We start from the raw sequence: 20,810 nt of genomic DNA, 5'->3' as shown, positions 1-20,810 counted from the left end.
TAAAATTAATTCAAAACTATTTTCAAAGGTTAACACATCAGTTATTAGAGATACTTTAGAATTTAAATGTGTTCTGATAACAATGTGAACAGTCTAATTTCTTAATAAAATATTGCAGAAAAATCAGAATAAAAAATCAGGATCACCATCATTTTTACTTCTCTTGCAAAATGGGGTAAAAGTTTAGGAAACTCGCCATCTAGGACAGGTTAACCTCATTCCAAATATATTTATGTATTGTTGGGTCAAAGTATATACTGATTAATTGCAAATGTAAGTGTTTATGTAACTGTGGACACAAGCAGCTCTTCGAGGGATCATGGTAAGTCATTTTCTGAAACATCTTATGAATCACAATCCTTTTACAAACAAGGAATACAGCTTGGGTTGATCCAACTCTTTCCAGGGGTTCATCAGACGAATTGGTGATTAGCGCTCGATTGGCGTAAAAAATCAGCGGGCATAGTTTTTACAAAGTCTTTCACTAGTAATTGTATATGGGCATATAGCTGGTCATAATTTGAAATTACGCAATGATTTAGATTATCTGAACTTTGTACACTATGCCAAGACCCCTGTTCCGGACTTGGTACCGCTCACACTCCAGCTGATCGGCCTCGACTCCCGGTGCGGTCCGTCGGACTGTACGCGGTTATTTTTTTCTAGTTTTATGTATATCATCTGAAAACATAACAACAGGTCGCGCTCTCCGCAACGCGTACTTCGCATGTTGGGTTTTTGAATCAGGGATTACATTATAAAGCTTTCTTGGAAAGCGACTATCTGAGGAATTTCCCCCCACAACAAACAGGCCTCTACCTAATCCCCGGTCTTTCTTAAAGGAGTCCGCCGTTTTCAGTCAGCCATGGGGGACACAGGGAGTGAACGTAGCAAACCGCCAAGTAATGTTATACCTCCGCGCTGTCCTTGTGGGTTTTGGGGGTAAGTCCATTCATTTTGTGTTTGGGTGTCTCCTCGACACGGTTCGACTCGGAACGCGTTGATTCTAGCCTATTTAGAGAAATGGCGAATAATGAAAATAAATAAATAAATAAAACTCGGAAAATAGCGGAAGCGAACCCTGCTAGCTAACAGGCTAGCTAGCCGTTAGCCCCCGGGGGTTCTGTCAGTCTGCCGTCGCCCGTGCCCATTGTTGTCGGAGCAGGCCGGGATGGGGGTGGGGAACGCGGCCTGCTCCTCGGATAACCAAATACCCCCTTATTTATTTTATATTCAACTTTATGTCATGTAACGTACACAACAAACGTGCTGTCTTTAATACATTTGTACAGCGGAAGGCGAGGTAATCTGATTCGGGCGATACTGATTTTAATCGACATCAGCCCTCGAAGCCGCGCTAGCTCGCAGGTTGACAGCTCCCGGCGAGTGAACGACACGGCCCGGCTGTCTTTGGCCAACTCGGACGTGTGGCTGGTGAATAAACACCAGCTCGGCTGTAAATGTGAAGCATTTTTTTTGTAGGAAAGGTCACTAAGAGTGCTGGCAAGCAGCCTTGCGTTTGGTTTGTCCGCTCTGGCCGTCGTTGATCGAGGGAGCTGTCAGTCAGACACACAGGTGGAGTCGTTTGCGCAACGCCGCAAAGCCCGTGTGATAGTGAGGGGGAGTGTTGCTGTAGGGGTCGGGATGCTTCTCCACTCACTCACAAGGGGTTCGGTGCTGTAACGTGGTATTTTGGGGATTTGTCAAACTTTTCTGTAGTTGCATACTTAGCTGTTTTGTCTCTCTTGTGGAAATGTTTTGTGTTTAAAAACCAAAATCAAGACTTCTTAACCATGGCATTATTTGACATGGATCATTCTGGTAGGATCATTGGTGATGCTTTTAGACAGGGCCTTTGGGTTTGGATGAAGACATCCTAAATATCTCCGGTATCAACAGAATCAGATTACACAAAAAGATTTAATCTCGTGACATAATGTGGGATTGGGATCATTCATTGTCCAGAGGGTTGAAAATAACACCACTATTTCTTGAAAATGACAGTAAAGCAGCCTGTACCATTTTGAACTCAAAATGTTGTTGTCTGTTTCCCAAGAAGATTTGCAGAACAGTGTCCAGGGCAATGGCAACACCCCCTCCCCCACCATTTAGCAGACTTGAGCAGTAATATTAGTGCTTTTTGAACAACATTACAGATCTAGTTGCCAAAAAGTCTACATTTTAAAAGGCAAATTTGGGGTAAAAAGATTTACATTTTGTTCAACTCATCAATAGTATTTGATTACAAAATAGGCCACTATTTATGTATGATGGCTAGTTTAAGGAAGCCATGTGCATTTGCAAAGCTATTTTTGTGTACATTGTCATTAAATTGTAAAACTAAGCCTCAATATTATATATAGTGTCATGTTTTCCGTTTTTGCGTTGCGTTCTACTTCTGCTGCACTGTTATTGATTATCGGGGTAGTGTAGGCCTTTGACAAGGGTTCATCATTAAAGTGCTACCGGAGAGTCAATAATGGATGCATCACTGTCAGTCAGAAGCTTCAGAAATCTTCTTGATATCAGAAATGGTATGATATGTTTTATACATATACACATGTGTAAATGTTTTAATGTGGCAAAGTTTATACCTATTATGTCTTGCCAAATATAAACATTTGATCTGTGATTGTTTTTTACTTTGTTTTATGCTTTCTTTTAACGGCTACGTTGTAATGAGCATCTCAGTATCTATGACAGTGTTGGTTTGTTCATTACAGTTTATTTAGTGTTAATGTTATACCTGTTTGTTAGTAAAGGTAACTTACATTATGGTTGAGTGCCTACCTACAGTCCAGAACCTTCGTATTTGCGGTCTGCCCCCAAAAGACTGGATAGTTAGATAAACTGAACACAATTTCTCAAGCACATTACTCACGTGTAGACTTAGTTCCAGTTCTTTTTAGTTCGCACAGTAAACTAATGTGGTTATTATTTCAGTATAAAAGCTTAAACAACTCTTGGCTAAATCCAATTTTAAATCACGTCAGCAGAATAAAGTAGAAGCTATTATTTAATTCTTTTGTGTTTTATCTGCTATTAGTTAGTTTATTAAAAGCATTTCTTGTGGGCACCATATACAGTGAGAGAACAAAGCGTCGTAGAACTTTTAAAGATGCCTCTGATAGTGCTGCTTTTGCTTATGGGCTTGAGAATTGTCCACGAAGCTTTTATGATGATGTTATGAATAATGAAAGTTATTCTCCTTTAATTTGGTGGCCCTGAAACGTCGTTCTGTGATGTCTATAAATTATGAAGGTTATGGCACTTAAGGGGCTGGAATCTTTAATGAAGCAGTTATTAAAGTTTACTCAGAGTTATTTGTGTTTTCAGCAAGGCTTCTGACTCGGGGGGTGGTTTTGTTTCAGCACACAAAGAGTGCCTAATTTTATCAAAGGAAACGCCAGCTCAACACATCTCACATCTTAACATTGCACATTATGGGAAATGAATATGTTGCATCTATAGGTATCTAAGCACATTTAAGGCTGTATAGAAAAGATGCCCTTAAAGACAGTTGGTGTTATAATGAGTATAATAATGAAAATTAAATAAATGTGCTTTGAATATTATTATATGACTATTGACTATTCACAGTGCCTGTAGTTGATGGCATAAGAAATCATGATGCTTATAATTTATGTATGCTATTTAAATGGTTATGTAAACGTCCTTAAGTATATAGAGATTGTACCTACTTAATGTTTATTATAATAATATAGTGACATTATTATCGTTGTTATAATACCTTTTAGTTATAAACTGAAGTGTTTTGGGGGCTGATTCTGATTGCTGTTTGTCTATTAGCACGATGGGCTGATGCCAGATTTTGATCAAGATCTGGGCTGGAGTGTTTAAAGTGGCTAACTGTCTTCTGCTTGCCACAATATCGGTTTCACTGCATTGTGATTACACACCTTCGTTTGCTGCTGGTGGCATTGAACAACCCGTGTGCAGCTTTCGAGGCTTTTCTAACGTTTTTATGTATTGTCTCTCGAGATTATATGTACTTTGCATTCTGGAATCATCCACAATCGAAACATGTCAGACAATCCACTGAGCTTCTTATGTTTAAAAGAGTAGTAGGTCATTTCTTTAGCGATTCTTCTTCACATTATGAACGCCATTATACTGACACCTGTTGGCCTGGATGATACAGAGATCCTAAATGTATTTTAAACATGGCAACCTCAATGTTGGAATCCGCTCTGTAGAGTATAAATCATTTGAGGACTACAAAGCAATTTGATTCATTATCTCATGTGAGCCAGAAATCATATTTATTAATACTGTTTGCTGCATTATGGTGGTAAAATTACTGGTATTGATGTTGAAGCTCCATATATGGCATGTAAAGCTCAGTGAGCTAACGTTATTTTTAAGACGTTGGTCTGTGTGAGTGTCAACTGCTCTTTACAGCTTGGGAAGGAAAACGTCAGAAAAGTATTTCCTGTTCGGAATGCCTGGCACAACTCCAGACATAACGTGGTCGAATCCCACGTCTTTGACAAGCGAAAACGGCTGCTTATCCAGAGCTGTAACTCCCATGACTTTTACGCTGCGTGATTCTTTGAGCTTTCTGCTGTTGCTTTACCTGTGGTGTTGGACACAAGTAGTCAGAGCCCTTTCCTGGCTCGGTTCTGTTGTTGCCGCCATCTTTGCTAGTTGTCTGTGAGGTTAATGGTGCTAAAAGCATCTACTTTGCTTCAATCATGAGGTACGTTTAAAAATTTAGTAAGTAGCTGTGGTGAAGTCTGGAGTCAGATATGGTAAAACACTGCCAGACAGGCGACATGTTTTCTTTGTGGCTGATATGCTGAGCATCTCTGATCAGCTCTCAGGATTGGCCACGTTTAGTAAATCCGGCCACTCTTCTCCCTGCTCTAATTGATTTATTACTGGCTCCACAGATGCTCTTTAGACTGCTAAGAAACCAGAGTGCACTAACAAATAATAGATCTGTATTCAGTTTCACTTCTAAAACATTACATTGGATCGTGTTTGTAAAGGCTAGCCATTTAATTTATCACAGAGTGTATGGTAGAATGGGGCTGCATTGAAGTTTACTTTTTAAATGTATTTTTTACTTTTACATTTTATTAAACCAGTGCTAGCCAGTGACACTAACCACAACATGCTCTATTAATCTGTTTAGTTAGCTTAATCTAGCTAGTGCTAGTCATGTCAGTGCAGAAATCACATTGTTTTTACACATCACTGCATTATAGCTTATGGATTTGACTTCCCTTAATCACCAAAGTAATTAGTTGCATATTACTAGAACTGCTGTGTGATTTTTCTTGCTTGGCCTCATCAGAGAGCGAGTGATGTTTGAGAAGCATTTTTGCCATCAGGCTGCTTTCAGGTTGGGACATTGGCTTCCTGAAGGTACTCCTGACTTGACTGGTTGCCATGGTAGCACTGGTAGCCCTTAGCTAGGGCAGTGTTGGCCTTCCTGGACTCCGTCACCTGTCTGTAGGAGTTGAACTCAAAACCGGATCGCTGTAGTTCCCGAATATCTGTAAACAAGTGAGAATGTTCATTGAAATGAGTAACCTGGCAGCAGCATAGTCTCCTGGCATTTACATGGTGATTTAAGGCCACAGATGATCCAAACCGTTTTTGAGATCAATTGTACAGGGCAGGAATATGTAATAACAAGCATTTTATCCACCTTGGCTAGAAATAGGCGTCTAATAGAAAATAAACCATCCTATTGGGCAGTTCCACATTGCATCACTGCCCATTTGTGTAAGCTCCGCTCAATTTATTTGTCGCCAGTGGATTTGTATTTAACTCTGCTGATGAAATGTTTAAGCAAACCATAATCCTTTACACGTCAGATCTGACGCAAGCAGCTACATCACGAGATCCATGTTATTTCTTACTTTGTTTTTTTAAATAATAAATGGCGTCAATAATCATTTTCCAGAAAGATGAGAAGCAGATTGAGCAGCGTGTGGACCCCCCCATGTTCATCAGCAGAGTCGTTTCTAATGGGGGGGGCAAGTACATGAGCAGTAATACAGACACTGTAGTGCGAGTATGGGGTTCTGCCTGCTTTCAACACCACTGGATTCACCTTTCACAAATTGGCAAGTGAGGATTCATTTTTCAGTTGCCAGGATTAAAGGTGCAATCTGAAGATCACAGATTAATATGGTTGGAAACTAACAAGATGAGAACACTTTTGGTTTGTAGAAATGCCAGCATATAGCATCTTGGTGTATTTATGAAAGATGTAGTTCACAACTAACATTTGCAGCATTTAATTTGGCAATGTAACCTAATACAGACATCAGATCATGTCGCCTTAATTTTTGGGAGCATTTTAATATTGTTATGCTAGTTAACAGGAGCCATGTTAAATTAGGCCTACCCGTCATTGTTGATGGGCTTCTGACCTGGAACTTTTGTTTTTGACTTTGGAAGTTTGTCAGAAAATACAAAACAGAGGTGAACCGATTGTGTGTTGATGCCTTGTGAAGAACACGCCAGATGCAGCCATCCTGGACAGTGGTTGTCTGTACTTTATTGATGGACTAAAGCTACACGATGTCCAGTTGAAACCAGAGCTGAACCTTAGACCTCCGGGCAGACTACAGAGCATCTACTACAACCACAGAGTCCTCCTGCTCCACAGGCGTCTGGCTCTTCTTTAACGAAACCCCACAGTGATGCATACAGCAGCGTTGGCACCTCAGAGAGGCTTCATAACCGCGATGTACCACCAAGTCCTGCTCAGAGAGGCTTCATAACCGCGATATACCACCAAGTCCTGCTCAGAGAGGCTTCATAACCGCGATGTACCACAAAATCCTGCTCAGAGAGGCTTCATAACCGTGATATACCACCAAGTCCTGCTCAGAGAGGCTTCATAACCGCGATATACCACCAAGTCCTTCTCAGAGAGGCTTCATAACCGCGATGTACCACCAAGTCCTGCTCAGAGAGGCTTCATAACCGCGATATACCACCAAGTCCTGCTCAGAGAGGCTTCATAACCGCGACATACCACCAAGTCCTGCTCAGAGAGGCTTCATAACCGCGATATACCACCAAGTCCTGCTCAGAGAGGCTTCATAACCGCGATATACCACCAAGTCCTGCTCAGTGTTCCCGTTGTTTTGTTCTAACTGGCCAGAGACTACAGTTGAAATTGAACACGTTTATTATGTACAGACGTGTGTGTTGTTTACAGGTGTGTTTGTGCCTGTACATTTAAACTTGAGAAAGCTCGTGTCGCCAGTATACAACCCAGTAGTGTGACTGTGTTAGTGTTAAACTGCATAAGTAGCTGAGTGTTAGTCCAATAGGCCATAGGTCGTATTTCATTGTTCTTATCACCAATTATCTAATGTTTTCCTTTTTGTGTGTATTTTTTATGTACTAGTATTTTTAAAATATGATTTCTGTTCTACTGATGCACAGTGTTCGTTCCAACATCTTTAAAAATCTGAGAATATCAATAACATCAAATATCACTATATTTATCTCCAGATTAAAAGCGTTTTTCTTAGCATAATAATTGTGCTGGTTCAGGCTTTGCAGTATTATTTAGAGGTGGGCAATCCAGGTTCAGAAAATAAAAGTTCTTCCCAGGATTTTATTCAAGCTTGCTGGATTTTCTAATTAGTGTGAGGTAAAATTAATGGAATCAACACAATACTGGAAGCCTGAGCAAAATCCTGGTGAGGACTTTTACTTTCTGAACCTGGAATGTCCACCTCTGGTATTATTGTATGCTTTCATGACTTGTATGAAAAGCATATTTTCATACTTCTTTCTCAGCGTTGTCACTTCAGGTGTACATTAGAGAGTTAAATGGTTGATCTTGGACATTCAAAGTTTCTGCATGCCTTGGACTCCCAGCACTGCATTAATGGATGTAGGACTTTCTTCTGAAGACTTAGAACAGGATAAACACGCCTTTAAAAAACAAAACAACCTGTGTTGATTCTCTCTGCTGGGGGCAGGGGTTGTTTTTAGTTTGACTTCTGTTGCCCCCACCGCCTTTGCTAATTTTGCCCACAGCCATTTGAGTAAGTACCGCACAGCCTTGATTGAGACTCTTGGCTTCCTTCGTAAGATTTAATTGCAGCTGACATTTAACAGGAGATGACAAATTAATCCTGTTCCTGCCTGCACATACCCCACCCCCCAATTGGCTTGGAGTGGCGTGTGAAAGAAATATGGTGGGCAGGGCAAAGTGGGGAGGGGGTGTGTGCACATTTACGCCCCGCCCCCTGAACCAGAGACTGCCACAACTTCCCCCTGACTGGAATGGTGGAAGCCCTTCAAAAGCGGTCTGTGTTTAGTTTGTAGTATTCTAAATTAAGGCAGCGACTTTGAATACGAGTCCTGAATACATTCTGTGCTTAGTTGTAGGTTTCCTGGTTTTGTCTGTTCCTGTCGTGCGGTTTAGTGTATTCCTGTGCGGTTGAAAGATGAGCGTTTGTTTCTGATTTTAGTTTGGTTTTCAGGAGGGGTGTTACATTTTTAGAATACTTTCTTAAGCCATTGACATTTTTTCCTTTGTTAATCAGTGCAGAGAATGTTTTAAGCTTTTCATACTTGCAAAACATCATAATTAACGTCACGGCCTGACGGCAAGAAAGGACAACACACACAAGTGTGTGACTGTTCTCTCTACTTGGTATAAATGAAGGGCCTCTCTCCATTCATCCATCTCTTTTGGTGGTGATTGTGATTACTGTTGATGTTATTTTATGCTGTTTATCTGTCTTCCTCTCAGAGTGAGTGACAGGCTGAGAAACGGAGGGAATAGTTCTTGAGATATTCACTCACCGGCCACTTTATTAGGTGCAACTGTCCAACTGCTCATTAACACAAATGTTGAATCAGCCAATCACATGGCAGCAACTCAATGCACTTAGGCATGTAGACATGTCCAAGACGATCTGCTGCAGTTCAAACGAGCATCAGAATGGGGAAGAAACGTGATTTAAGGGACTTTGAACGTGACATGGTTGTTGTTGCCAGACAGGCTGGACAGAGTATTTCAGAAACTGCTGATCTACTGGGATTTTCACACACATCCATCTCCATGTGGAGAAAATATCCAGTGAGCTGCAGTTCTGTGGGCGCAAATGCCTTGTTGATGCCAGAGGTCAGAGGAGAATGGCCAGACTGGTTCGAGCTGATAGAACGGCAACGGTAACTCAAATAAAGTTACAAACGAGGCATGCTGAAGAGCATCACTGAATGCACAACACGTCGAACCTTGAGGCGGATGGTCCTTTGGGATGTGGTGGAACAGGAGATTCACATCATGGATGTGCAGCTGACAAATCTGCAGCAACTGTGTGATGCTATCATGTCAATATGGACCAGACTCCGTGAGGAATGTTTCCAGTACCTTGTTGAATCTATGCCACAAAGGATTAAAGCAGTTCTGAAGGCAAAATGGGGTCCAACCCGGTACTAGCAAGGTATAGGCTACATAATAAAGTGGCCGTTGAGTGTTTGTCCATAATGCTGAATGGTGATGGTGCATTGCTAACAGGTACTAGCGTTTGGGTCGATAATGGATTCTATAATTTATCAGTCACTTAAATGTGGTCTGAAATCCTTTAAATGAAAGTGGACTTTTTGTGGTTGCTATGGTTGTTGTACTTTTAAAAACAAACACTTAATTGCTGGAAAACCTCAGCCTTTACTTAGAATGTGGTTCATTTCTTCAGTTCTGTTTTTCAGATCTGTGTGGGTCACTTAAATGAACAGGATATCACTTTTTTTTTTTTTTGGAAGAGGTATGCCTTGTAATATTTTAACATTAACTCACTTGCATAAAAAGTCCTGCAATTCCTTAAGGGTTACTGTCAGGTACAGCTGAAAGAGAAAAGCCTAGCGAGACTGGACACAGATTTTGGACAGATAGATTTTGTGCCATTGATATGGTTGGCTGTGATTTGTTTGGACACATTTTTTATTAGGACACATTCAGGAAAGCTAATGATGATCCTGTCTCATAAATCTGAACAGTATTGTATCATTACTGTGGTAAATATAGTATGTGTGGGTACTGTTCAGGGTAGAGTGTTGTGTTGGGGTGAAAGTGAAATTGTGGGTCAGATTAAATGGAGAAGTTGTAGGAGGAAAACTGGCTGTGCTGTAATTGTTTTCATCGCTGTAATCGTTAAGATAATCTTGCAGACCATAATCGTTTTGGCAAAATGGTGCTCTCGCACAAGTAACTTCGGTAATGAACAGAAGGGCTTTCTATTACATACAAGCACATCAGAGTGTGTTGGGAACATATCTGATTACATACAAGCACAGCAGAGTGTATTGGGCCCATGTCTGATTACATACAAGCACAGCAGAGTGTGTTGGGCCCATGTCTGATTACATACAAGCACAGCAGAGTGTGTTGGGCCCATGTCTGATTACATACAAGCACGTCAGAGTGTGTTGGGCCCATGTCTGATTACATACAAGCACCTCAGAGTGTGTTGGGCCCATGTCTGAGAAGGGCACCATGAAGCTCCAGTCTCTCTTCCTTCTGTCTTTGGGACAGATTGATGCATTCACATCTGATTGGCTAGTTTGCTGGTCAGTTTGTGTGTGTGTGTGTGTGTGTGTGTGTAATACAATGTGTTCAGCGGTCTCTGATTTACACATTTGTGTTGTTCTTTCTCCAGGTCAAGCAAAACCATGAACCTCTGCTCCAAATGTTTTGCAGGTAAAAGTGTGTGTGTGTGTCTGTGTGTGTCTGTGTGTGTGTGTGTGTGTGTGTGTGTGTGTGTGTGTGTGTGTGTCTGTGTGTGTGTGTGTGTGTGTGTGTGTGATGTCATGTCATGTCACTCTGCCCTCAAAGTATTTAATGGGACAAGTTTAAAAATGTCTCTTAGCTGTCTTCTTTGTTTGCATATGATAGAGTGTGTGTGTGTGTGTGTGAGAGAGAGAGAGAGAGAGAGAGAGAGAGAGAGAGAGAGAGCGCAAGAGAGAGCTAGGGCTGGATGGTATACCGGTATTAAAGTGAATATTGGTATGTCACAGTGCCATGATGGGGATATTGCCAGACCTTGATACGGCCCAGACCAGTGACAGCACTGCTCACAAGACATGATAAACACAAGCATGTTCAGCTGCACCTGGGACACACACACAGCCCTTTACTCTCATTATAGACAAATCACAAATGCACCCACGTTGACTCCTTACGTTTCCACTTTCCAATTACTTTTCCAATGACTGCAAAGGCAGATAATTACTCTGGTTCTCTTTAACTCCTCTTCTGTAAAAAAACAAAAACCAAACAAATAAACACCAATGTCCCAATCTCCACGTGAGCTACCTTTGCTAAGTCGGTTGCTAAACATGTTTTGATGGCAGAAATAGTGAGGAGGGAAATGCAAGCGGTGCCCAGGCAGAAGTGCACGTCTACGGACACTTCCACACCCGAAGGTCCCTCAGCTGGAATGGGACCGGGGTCAGAGCTTCACCGTAGCCTGCACACTCTCCTGTGCCATGCCAACACTGTCTTGCCCTAGCTAAGGGCAGAAACACCAACCTACTTCACGTGAAAACCGTCCTGTCCTGTCCCGTCCTGTCCTGTCCTGTCTTTGGTCTTCAGACAAACCGCACTTGGTCTACTTTTCTGTCACACATCAGAGTCTGACAGGCAGTATGTGCGCCAATGAACCACGATAGTGGAGCAGTCGCACCAGGGTTCACTTTAGTCACACCAAAGCTGCTGTCTCAACACTTTTCTCAAAGTTTTTCAAGTCTTCTGGTGACTGTAGGTAAATTCTACAATATGTAGACACTAATATGCATTAGTGTTAATACAAACGTTTTTTAAAATATAACTGCATTGAGGAAGTTGCTACATCATAATAGTCCTAGATAGAAAATGGTTAATTAAAATTTTATGAAGAAATGGTGCATTCTGTAAATAGGGGGAAAAGTTACATCATAGTGATTAAAATGGTAAAACACAATTTCCCCAAGTACTTAAGTTACTTTAAAAACATTTGATTAATTTAAATATATTTTATTGTATTTCTGAAGTGTAAACATCTATTGGCACAATAAACGAAAGAAAGACTGCAACTGATTCGAGGCTCAAAATGGCTCATAATGGCTCGATTGGTCATGATTATGGTGATAATAATTAGTAGTAATCGGAGGGGGCTCCAATCATTCATGCTGTAATTTCTCATCTTTTTGGGTCAAGTCATGTGAGCAGTGTCCCCCCAAAGTGGAAATGAAACCTACACCACTGGATAACGTCAATCTTTATGACTTTTTTTCTATTTTCGTGTATATCTTGGTATCATATTGTCTGGGCAGTGGAAAACACCACGATGTACGTCTCCGTGCATATCGCCCACCTCTAGTGAGAGTGTGTGGGGAGTATTAGTCACGTAGCGCCTCCTTCTCTCCTCATCCTCCCCCACAACTCCTGCATGGTGCCGTTTTATTCCTCTCGCTCCGTAGCTCTTCGTGTGATTCCTCTCACAGCCTCTCCACTCTCACCTTTAATCTTGTCTGCATCAGACGTCCAGAAGAAACAACCCGATGAGGGCTGCTCGTCAGAGCCCACCCCCAGCTCCAGCAATAGCCAATCAGCAGTCTTCTGTAACGAGACGAGCAGCAGCAGTAGCCAAACGATGTCCTCTGCGCAGGTCAGCTCTGAGGGTCCCTCAACAGACGCCACGCCCCTCTCTGCACAGGAAGGTGAGTGCAGCTTTAGGAAGTATGGTTGTGGTTCAGGAGACCAGAGCCAGGTGGATGTGGTACCTGGGTGGACAGACACCTGACCAAGGTATCATTGTACAGGCCTGCTTTGCGCACGACCGTCCAGATGCTTAATCTCAAATACATCATGGACAGTAATGGAAATGTTGCAGAGTTACTCCCTCGTGATGTAAACAGGTTCACATCAAAGGCAGTTCATCATAAATCCAGAGAGTGGCAATATTGTGCTAATAATATATACCGGCATGGCTGAAGAGAAGGGAGATGTGCTGTGTGACATCGTGTGGGCGGTGCAGTCAGGCGAGTGATGGGCCAATCAGATTCAACATCCCTGTGATGTATGTAAACGCCACTCCATCTGCCTCCACCCAACTCCACTAAACATTCTTCTGGTTAAGACGTAAAAACACACGGCTAACAACTTTCATGGCTAACAACTTTGCCCTGCCGTATTCTAGCGAGGGCACAAGCCGAGTGGTGGAGGTATCCAGGGCAATAGTGTGGGTGGTGTAATAGACTCCAGTATCCAGGGCAATAGTTTGGGTGGTGTAATAGACTCCAGTATCCAGGGCAATAGTGTGGGTGGTGTAATAGACTCCAGTATCCAGGGCAATAGTGTGGGTGGTGTAATAGACTCCAGTATCCAGGGCAATAGTTGGGTGGTGCAATAGACTCCAGTATCCAGGGCAATAGTTGGGTGGTGTAATAGACTCCAGTATCCAGGGCAATAGTGTGGGTGGTGTAATAGACTCTAGTATCCAGGGCAATAGTGTGGGTGGTGTAATAGACTCTAGTATCCAGGGCAATAGTGTGGGTAGTGTAATAGACTCCAGTATCCAGGGCAATAGTTGGTGGTGTAATAGACTCTAGTATCCAGGGCAATAGTGTGGGTGGTGTAATAGACTCCAGTATCCAGGGCAATAGTTGGGTGGTATAATAGACTCCAGTATCCAGGGCAATAGTTGGGTGGTGTAATAGACTCCAGTATCCAGGGCAATAGTTGGGTGGTGTAATAGACTCCAGTATCCAGGGCAATAGTTGGTGGTGTAATAGACTCTAGTATCCAGGGCAATAGTGTGGGTGGTGTAATAGACTCTAGTATCCAGGGCAATAGTGTGGGTGGTGTAATAGACTCCAGTATCCAGGGCAATAGTTGGGTGGTGTAATAGACTCCAGTATCCAGGGCAATAGTGTGGGTGGTGTAATAGACTCTAGTATCCAGAGCAATAGTGTGGGTAGTGTAATGGACTCCAGTATCCAGGGCAATAGTGTGGGTGGTGTAATGGACTCTAGTATCCAGGGCAATAGTTGGTGGTGTAATAGACTCTAGTATCCAGGGCAATAGTTGGGTGCTGTAATAGACTCCAGTATCGAGGGCAATAGTTGGGTGGTGTAATAGACTCCAGTATCCAGGGCAATAGTTGGGTGGTGTAATAGACTCCAGTATCCAGGGCAATAGTTGGGTGGTGTAATAGACTCCAGTATCCAGGGCAATAGTTGGTGGTGTAATAGACTCTAGTATCCAGGGCAATAGTGTGGGTGGTGTAATAGACTCTAGTATCCAGGGCAATAGTTGGTGGTGTAATAGACTCCAGTATCCAGGGCAATAGTTGGGTGGTGTAATAGACTCCAGTATCCAGGGCAATAGTGTGGGTGGTGTAATAGACTCCAGTATCCAGGGCAATAGTTGGTGGTGTAATAGACTCTAGTATCCAGGGCAATAGTGTGGGTGGTGTAATAGACTCTAGTATCCAGGGCAATAGTTGGGTGGTGTAATAGACTCCAGTATCCAGGGCAATAGTTGGGTGGTGTAATAGACTCTAGTATCCAGGGCAATAGTGTGGGTGGTGTAATAGACTCCAGTATCCAGGGCAATAGTTGGGTGGTGTAATAGACTCCAGTATCCAGGGCAATAGTTGGTGGTGTAATAGACTATAGTATCCAGGGCAATAGTGTGGGTGGTGTAATAGACTCTAGTATCCAGAGCAATAGTTGGGTGGTGTAATAGACTCCAGTATCCAGGGCAATAGTTGGGTGGTGTAATAGACTCTAGTATCCAGGGCAATAGTTGGGTGGTGTTCTGGACTCATAGCCCATGTGCAGACCCAACATGAATGAATGAAAAATGAATCTAAACCATCTCTAATTTACTCATACAGTACGTAGTACATTTTCCATATATTAATAATAAAAGACTCGAGGGCAGTGTAGTCTATAAAGTAATAAACTTTTACTTTTGAAAATGTGTTTTTATTTAAAAATGAATAAACAAGTTTGTACTTGTAACATTTAATTGGGCGATGTCGAGATCAGCAAGGTTCTGCATGAATTTTTAATTAAATTCTTTGAATATTAAAATACTATTAAAATTTTATTATACATGGAGAGGACTTGGGATAAAAAAAGACAACTTGGAGAAACTAGAGATTTCAAATACAAATAACAGTATAATAGTAGCAGGCAACTCTAAATACCTGAATATCTAAAATACCACTTAGTTATTATGGACAATCATAATGAATGCATTGATATGGTAAGAACCAAGAGACAAACACACTCAGACACACGCATGCAGATATTCAGACACACACTCAGACACATGCACAGACAGACGCATGCGCACACAGACAGAAAGACGCATGCACACAGACACACGCTGATGAAAAATTCTATTTACCTTTACAGGCTAAACTCAGCTAGTACTCATTACCACAAACACACTCAGCATGTGTCCATCATGGGAAACATTTAGAAGACCCTACCCCTCATAACCCTACCCCATAAAGTCAAAAGTTTTGTGGGCACTTTAGACTTCTAATGATCTTTTCTAGTTATCCTCATCCTCAATTCTTCCTCTCTCTATTCTCTCTCTCTCTCTCTCTCTCTCTCTCTCTCTCTCTCTCTCTCTCTCTCCCTCCCCCTCTCCTTTCTCTTCAGAAGCCTCAAGTACAGACACACCACGTCGCACACTAGCCACTCCCACAAAACGGCCATGTGTCTCAGGTAGGCCAGTCCTCTCACACACAAGCGTTCTCCTTTAGTGCTTCCACTGGCCAGGCTGTGAGGGACAGATGCAGTGTTGAACGTTAACCATTTCACCTGGACGTCCTGCCGCCATCTGGCTGTGTAGCAGCTTCACTGGAAAATCTGAGATTTGTGTTTTGTGTTTGGAGAAAACTGCAGTTTTTATTTTGGTGGTTCATTGCGTTTGAGTGCAGTGCAGAGGTCATTCTGCTGAATTACACGCGGTTTAAAAACCACTGAGTACTTACCAGGTACTTTATCATCTGGCTTTTGCTGAAAATCTCGCTTTTGTACAGTCCAGGTTTCTAAGGTCATATTCAGTTCTTGTGTGTGTGTGCATCTGTGGCCATGTTTCTGTGCATTTATGCGTGCGTGCGTGGGTGCGCGCGTGCGTGGGTGCGCCTCCATCTTCCCAGCCTCAGGTTCGGAGAGCGAGGCGTCCCCGGAGAAGCGGGTGCGTCTGGGCGAGCCGTCGGACGAATCTCCACGAGGGTCCAAGCAAAAGAACCGCAGACGCTGTCACCGTTGCCAAGCCAAGCTGGAGCTGGTCCAGCAGGAGCTGGGCTCATGTCGCTGTGGTGAGGGCCCACACACACACACACACACACACTGCAGCTCTGGCAGGGCGCAGACCGTGCTGGGTGAACACATTCCGCTCGGCTCCGCTCGGGTGTTTGAGACTGCGGTTTAGCGGAGGATAATGATGGAGTATAATAATGAAGTGTGTAGAGCAGTTAAGCAAAACTGCACACTTCACATGTTTTAGTAGGTGACACTGACTTTGTCTCTGGCATTTTAAAAAGCGGATCCCTCCGTTCAGCTAACACACTCAGCTCAGCGCTAAGTGGAGATTATCTCTCTGTGCTGCTCCTGTGGAATCATTCCTGTTAGTCATCCCTCATCATCTGCCTCTTTTATCTTCATGAAAGTGTGTGTGTGTGTGTGTACATGTATGCACTTGTGTGTGTGCTAGTCTGTGTGTGTGATGTATGAGTTTTTATAGTATATGCTGTACCAAAACCAGCTGTAGTTCCATGAAGATCCTAATTGTCATGTCTTAATTGAGACATGCTGAGCTTTTAATCATCACTCCCTCTCGTTAAAACACCATGTGTATTAATGAACACATTAAAGTCCTTAACGAGCCTGTCCATGTTAGAGTCTCTGAGCTAAACGGGCGCGTCCCTCTTGTGCAGCTCTCTTGTGTCTGGACTCTGCAGGCTTTATGTGCAGCCAAGTGGGAAATGGGGAATTGTACCTGGAAGTTCCAGCCTCTCTGTGGGAGAGGCCTCCGCCCCGGCCCCCCACGCCTCCTCCGCCCCGGCCCACCACGGCTCCCCCCCCCCCCCCCCCATGCCTCCGCCCCGGCCCCCCACGCCTCCTCCGCCCCGGCCCCCCCACGCCTCCTCCGCCCCGGCCCACCACGGCTCCCCCCCCCCCCCCCCCCCCATGCCTCCGCCCCGGCCCACCACGGCTCGCCCCCCCCCCCATGCCTCCGCCCCGGCCCCCCCACGCCTCCAACCCGGCCCCCCCCACGCCTCCGACCCGCCCCTCCACGCCTCCGCCCCGGCCCCCCCACGCCTCCGACCCGCCCCCCCCCACGCCTCCGACCCGCCCCTCCACGCCTCCGCCCCGGCCCCCCCACGCCTCCGCCCCGGCCCCCCACGCCTCCTCCGCCCCGGCCCACCACGGCTCCCCCCCCCCCCCCATGCCTCCGCCCCGGCCCCCCCACGCCTCCTCCGCCCCGGCCCCCCCACGCCTCCTCCGCCCCGGCCCACCACGGCTCCCCCCCCCCCCCCCCATGCCTCCGCCCCGGCCCACCACGGCTCGCCCCCCCCCCCCATGCCTCCGCCCCGGCCCCCCACGCCTCCTCCGCCCCGGCCCCCCCCACGCCTCCGACCCGGCCCCCCCACGCCTCCGACCCCGCCCCCCCCACGCCTCCGACCCGGCCCCCCCACGCCTCCGACCCGCCCCTCCACGCCTCCGCCCCGGCCCCCCCCACGCCTCCGACCCGCCCCCCCCCCACGCCTCCGACCCGCCCCCCCACGCCTCCGCCCCGGCCCCCCACGCCTCCGCCCTAATCTGAGACATTGTTCTGTGCCATTTTCAGTTGTTTCTTTATAATAGGGGGAAGATGACAATCAGTGGTGCTGTTTTTCTCTCTCTCTCCCCCCTCCTCCCCCCCTCTTTCTGTCTGTTCTCTCTCTCCTCCTCTCCCCCTCACTCTTTCTGTCTGTTCTTTCTCTCTGTCTCTCTCTCCTCCTCCTCCCCCCCCTCTTTCTGTCTGTTCTCTCTCTCCTCCTCTGCCCCCCCCCTCTCTCTCTCTCTCTCTCTCTCTCTCTCTCTCTCTCTCTCTCTCTCTCCTCTCTCTCTCTCTCTCTCTCTCTCTCTCTCTTCCAGGTTATGTGTTCTGCATGTTACACCGGTTGCCAGAGCAGCATGACTGTCTGTTTGACCACCTGGGCCGCGGGCGAGAAGAGGCCGTGTTGAAGATGGTCAAACTAGACCGCAAGGTGGGACGTTCCTGCCAGCGCATCGGAGAGGAGTGTTCCTGAACACACACACACACACACACACTCACACACGTACACACACACAGAGCCAATCTCTCCCACTATTACCTTCTCTCTTCTCTGAGGCCAGTGGTGGCGCTCAGAGCCTCTGTGCACTGCTGAGTGTGTGCTGAACAGTTAACCCCCTGTTCCCTTAGCACTGTTTAAAACATGCCTCCTATTACACACACACACACACACACATGCACACACACACACCAACATGCATACATTCTAAAGGTTCTGATGCCCCTCACAGCTGTCTTAAGCCCCATTCTAATGGATCTTGTTGGAACCCCTGAAATTCCCTCCCAAGAAACACCTCCCAACCCAAAAATCAGAGAGAGAGCAAATCACCTCATAACGAAGGCCCCTAGGGTGCCCTGTGTCTGTGACCTCTGACCTCTTGGTGACCACAGCTTCTCTGTCCGCTCTTTCAGCCTTGTGTTTCTGATACGTCTCAGTGCAGGTTTGTAGGACATGAGATCATTCCAAACCCAACGCATCCTTCCTGCCAGTGGCTTGCAGGCCCAAGAGCTAGGCTGGATGTGTGTGGTTTGTGTGGGTCAGTGGTTTGGAGAAGGGCTTCTCCCGACACTGCGACCGACTCCAAAGGAACAGGCCAGTCGAGCGGGATGTCTGGGACGACTTCATCCACCCTCACGAGTCTCCACCCACACCGCAGACGCATGCACTTCCTCCCCCGGCCCCTTTCAAAGGGGGATGGAGTTTGACCTGGACAACATGACCCAGAAGAGACGTTGCTTTGCAGGTCTGGGCTCAGGAGGAACACCCGGACCTTCTCCACACACTGGCACCGCTTGAGCATACAGGAAGCACCTCTCACTTCACACAGAGATGATTCTCTCCTTCACATGCCCACACACACGCACATGCACACAGACCCCCCAACCCCCCAAACACACACACACTTACCTACCTACACATAAACAAGCAGTTTCGGTTATGTCTTCATGTATGACGTTGGGTCCGTGTGTGTGTGCAGCACAAGGACAGAAGCTAAAACAAACGGTACCCATTGGACTGGGTTCATTTGGGATCAGCCCATCAGCAGAACCCCAGGGATTCATGGGAACTGTAGTTCAGGTCTGAATAAGTACACTCTGTATACTTGTGATTTCAAACTACGGCTCTCGACCCCCCACGATGTATTTAGTAATGCTCTGCCTCCTGCAAGCTGCAACTCTCAATGGGATTCCCCCCCCTCTTAATTTCTGTTCTCTCTTTCTGTTTCTCTCTCTCTCTCTCTCTCTCTCTCTCTCTCTCTCTCTCTCTCTCTCTCGATTCATTCTCAGCTAGATATAATATTTTTGTTTATGTTTTCTTCCTCTCCCTCTTGGTGTCTCCCTCCCTTTCTCCAACACACTCACATGTGTTTGTGTGCAGGGGCGGGGGGCGGTCTTTAGGGCCATGGGGAGGCTCTGGGGGAAGCTCGGAGGCGGAGCTCCCAAATTACCTTTTTCTTTTTTTTTTTTTTTTAATCTGTTTTTCTGCTATGTTGTTGACAAGAAACAGAGTTGAAGAGAAGTGAATATCCTGTATCTTAAAGAAATCCTTATTTAACCTTTATGTTTCTGATTAACTTACACTAGCATAGAGCTGCATTTCCTTTACATTTTTAGGTTAACATTGTTAAACAGATGAAAATCGATATGGATACGAGAATAATTCTGTAGCCTTTCTTTGGGTTTATTTCTCCTTTTACTCTTTTTTGCTGAAAAAGAATAAACTGGATTAGTGAAGTGTGTTGTAGATTGTTCCTGGTACTTTTAGACCTTTAGAGTGAAAGGTGTGTGTGTGTGTGTGTGTGTGTGTGTGTGTGTGTGTGTGTGTGTGTGTGTGTGTGTGTGTGTGCGCACGCGTGCCCTTATCTTCTCCTTAACAAGTGGTTGAAATGAGGACTTTGATGGTAAAGCTCAACATGTGTCTCCGGAGGAAATTACACTTGTTCCAGGCGTTAATCTCATGTCCTCGCTAATCCCTTTAGTTATTTATTCTTTCATTTCTGTATCCAGAAAATGATGTTGCTCTTTTTATTCAGACTTTGCTACTGTAACTGCTTTAAATCTCCTGTAATCGATTTGACAGGGCTAACTTCCGCCTGACTTTCACCACCAGAGGCTCCCACATCTAGGCCTCGAGTCATTGAGGTTTACACCAGGGCTCCTTTCTCCAGAGATGTGCACACACTGAGATAATCCTCCCCTTCACTGTACACACGCCCACTTTACACGCAGAAAGCACCACTTCCTGATAGAGACGTCTCCTAATTGGTTAATACCAAGAGACCATGTAGAACACTTTAGCTGCAGATTACAGAGCCCGAGAGAATCAAGGGGACATGGTAATGATGGCCATGTAGCGTTGTTAAAATAGGCTGTGTACAGACGTTTGGTCTATGTCCACATGGCTGTCCCTATTATAAAATAAGGTCAGATAAAATTTGCCAAAGATCATTGGAAATGTTAAATGAGTAACTAAAAA

At 45.0% G+C, this 20,810-nt stretch overlaps 1 protein-coding gene across 4 annotated transcripts; it reads left to right on the top strand.

Moving 5' to 3' along the window:
* Positions 1-581: 581 nt before the first annotated feature.
* On the top strand, positions 582-20,068 carry LOC143499436 (AN1-type zinc finger protein 3 homolog). 4 transcript variants are annotated; one of them, XM_076994085.1, is made up of 6 exons: positions 582-942; positions 10,668-10,708; positions 12,529-12,708; positions 15,670-15,732; positions 16,170-16,331; positions 18,154-20,068. In XM_076994085.1, exons 1-6 carry the CDS (start codon positions 866-868, stop codon positions 18,306-18,308), a joined length of 678 nt encoding a protein of 225 aa, XP_076850200.1. In that variant the 5' UTR covers positions 582-865; the 3' UTR covers positions 18,309-20,068. The 4 variants fall into 4 exon arrangements, with proteins under 4 accessions (XP_076850200.1, XP_076850199.1, XP_076850201.1 ...); XM_076994084.1 differs by having other exon boundaries at positions 15,667-15,732; XM_076994087.1 differs by lacking the exon at positions 582-942 and adding an exon at positions 977-2,534 and having other exon boundaries at positions 15,667-15,732.
* The last annotated feature ends 742 nt before the right edge of the window (positions 20,069-20,810 follow it).

The sequence above is a fragment of the Brachyhypopomus gauderio genome, unplaced genomic scaffold (genome assembly GCF_052324685.1).
Source record: "Brachyhypopomus gauderio isolate BG-103 unplaced genomic scaffold, BGAUD_0.2 sc134, whole genome shotgun sequence".
NCBI lineage: Eukaryota > Metazoa > Chordata > Actinopteri > Gymnotiformes > Hypopomidae > Brachyhypopomus > Brachyhypopomus gauderio.
This window is presented reverse-complemented; position numbering and strand designations above follow the sequence as displayed.

Bases quoted from the DNA above. Each gene is read 5' to 3' on its own strand.
- LOC143499436 (XM_076994084.1), top strand. From the start codon at position 866: ATGGGGGACACAGGGAGTGAACGTAGCAAACCGCCAAGTAATGTTATA. The intron at 15,733-16,169 runs GTAGGCCAGTCC...CCATCTTCCCAG, and splicing joins AAAACGGCCATGTGTCTCAG to CCTCAGGTTCGGAGAGCGAG. The intron at 16,332-18,153 runs GTGAGGGCCCAC...TCTCTCTTCCAG, and splicing joins GCTGGGCTCATGTCGCTGTG to GTTATGTGTTCTGCATGTTA.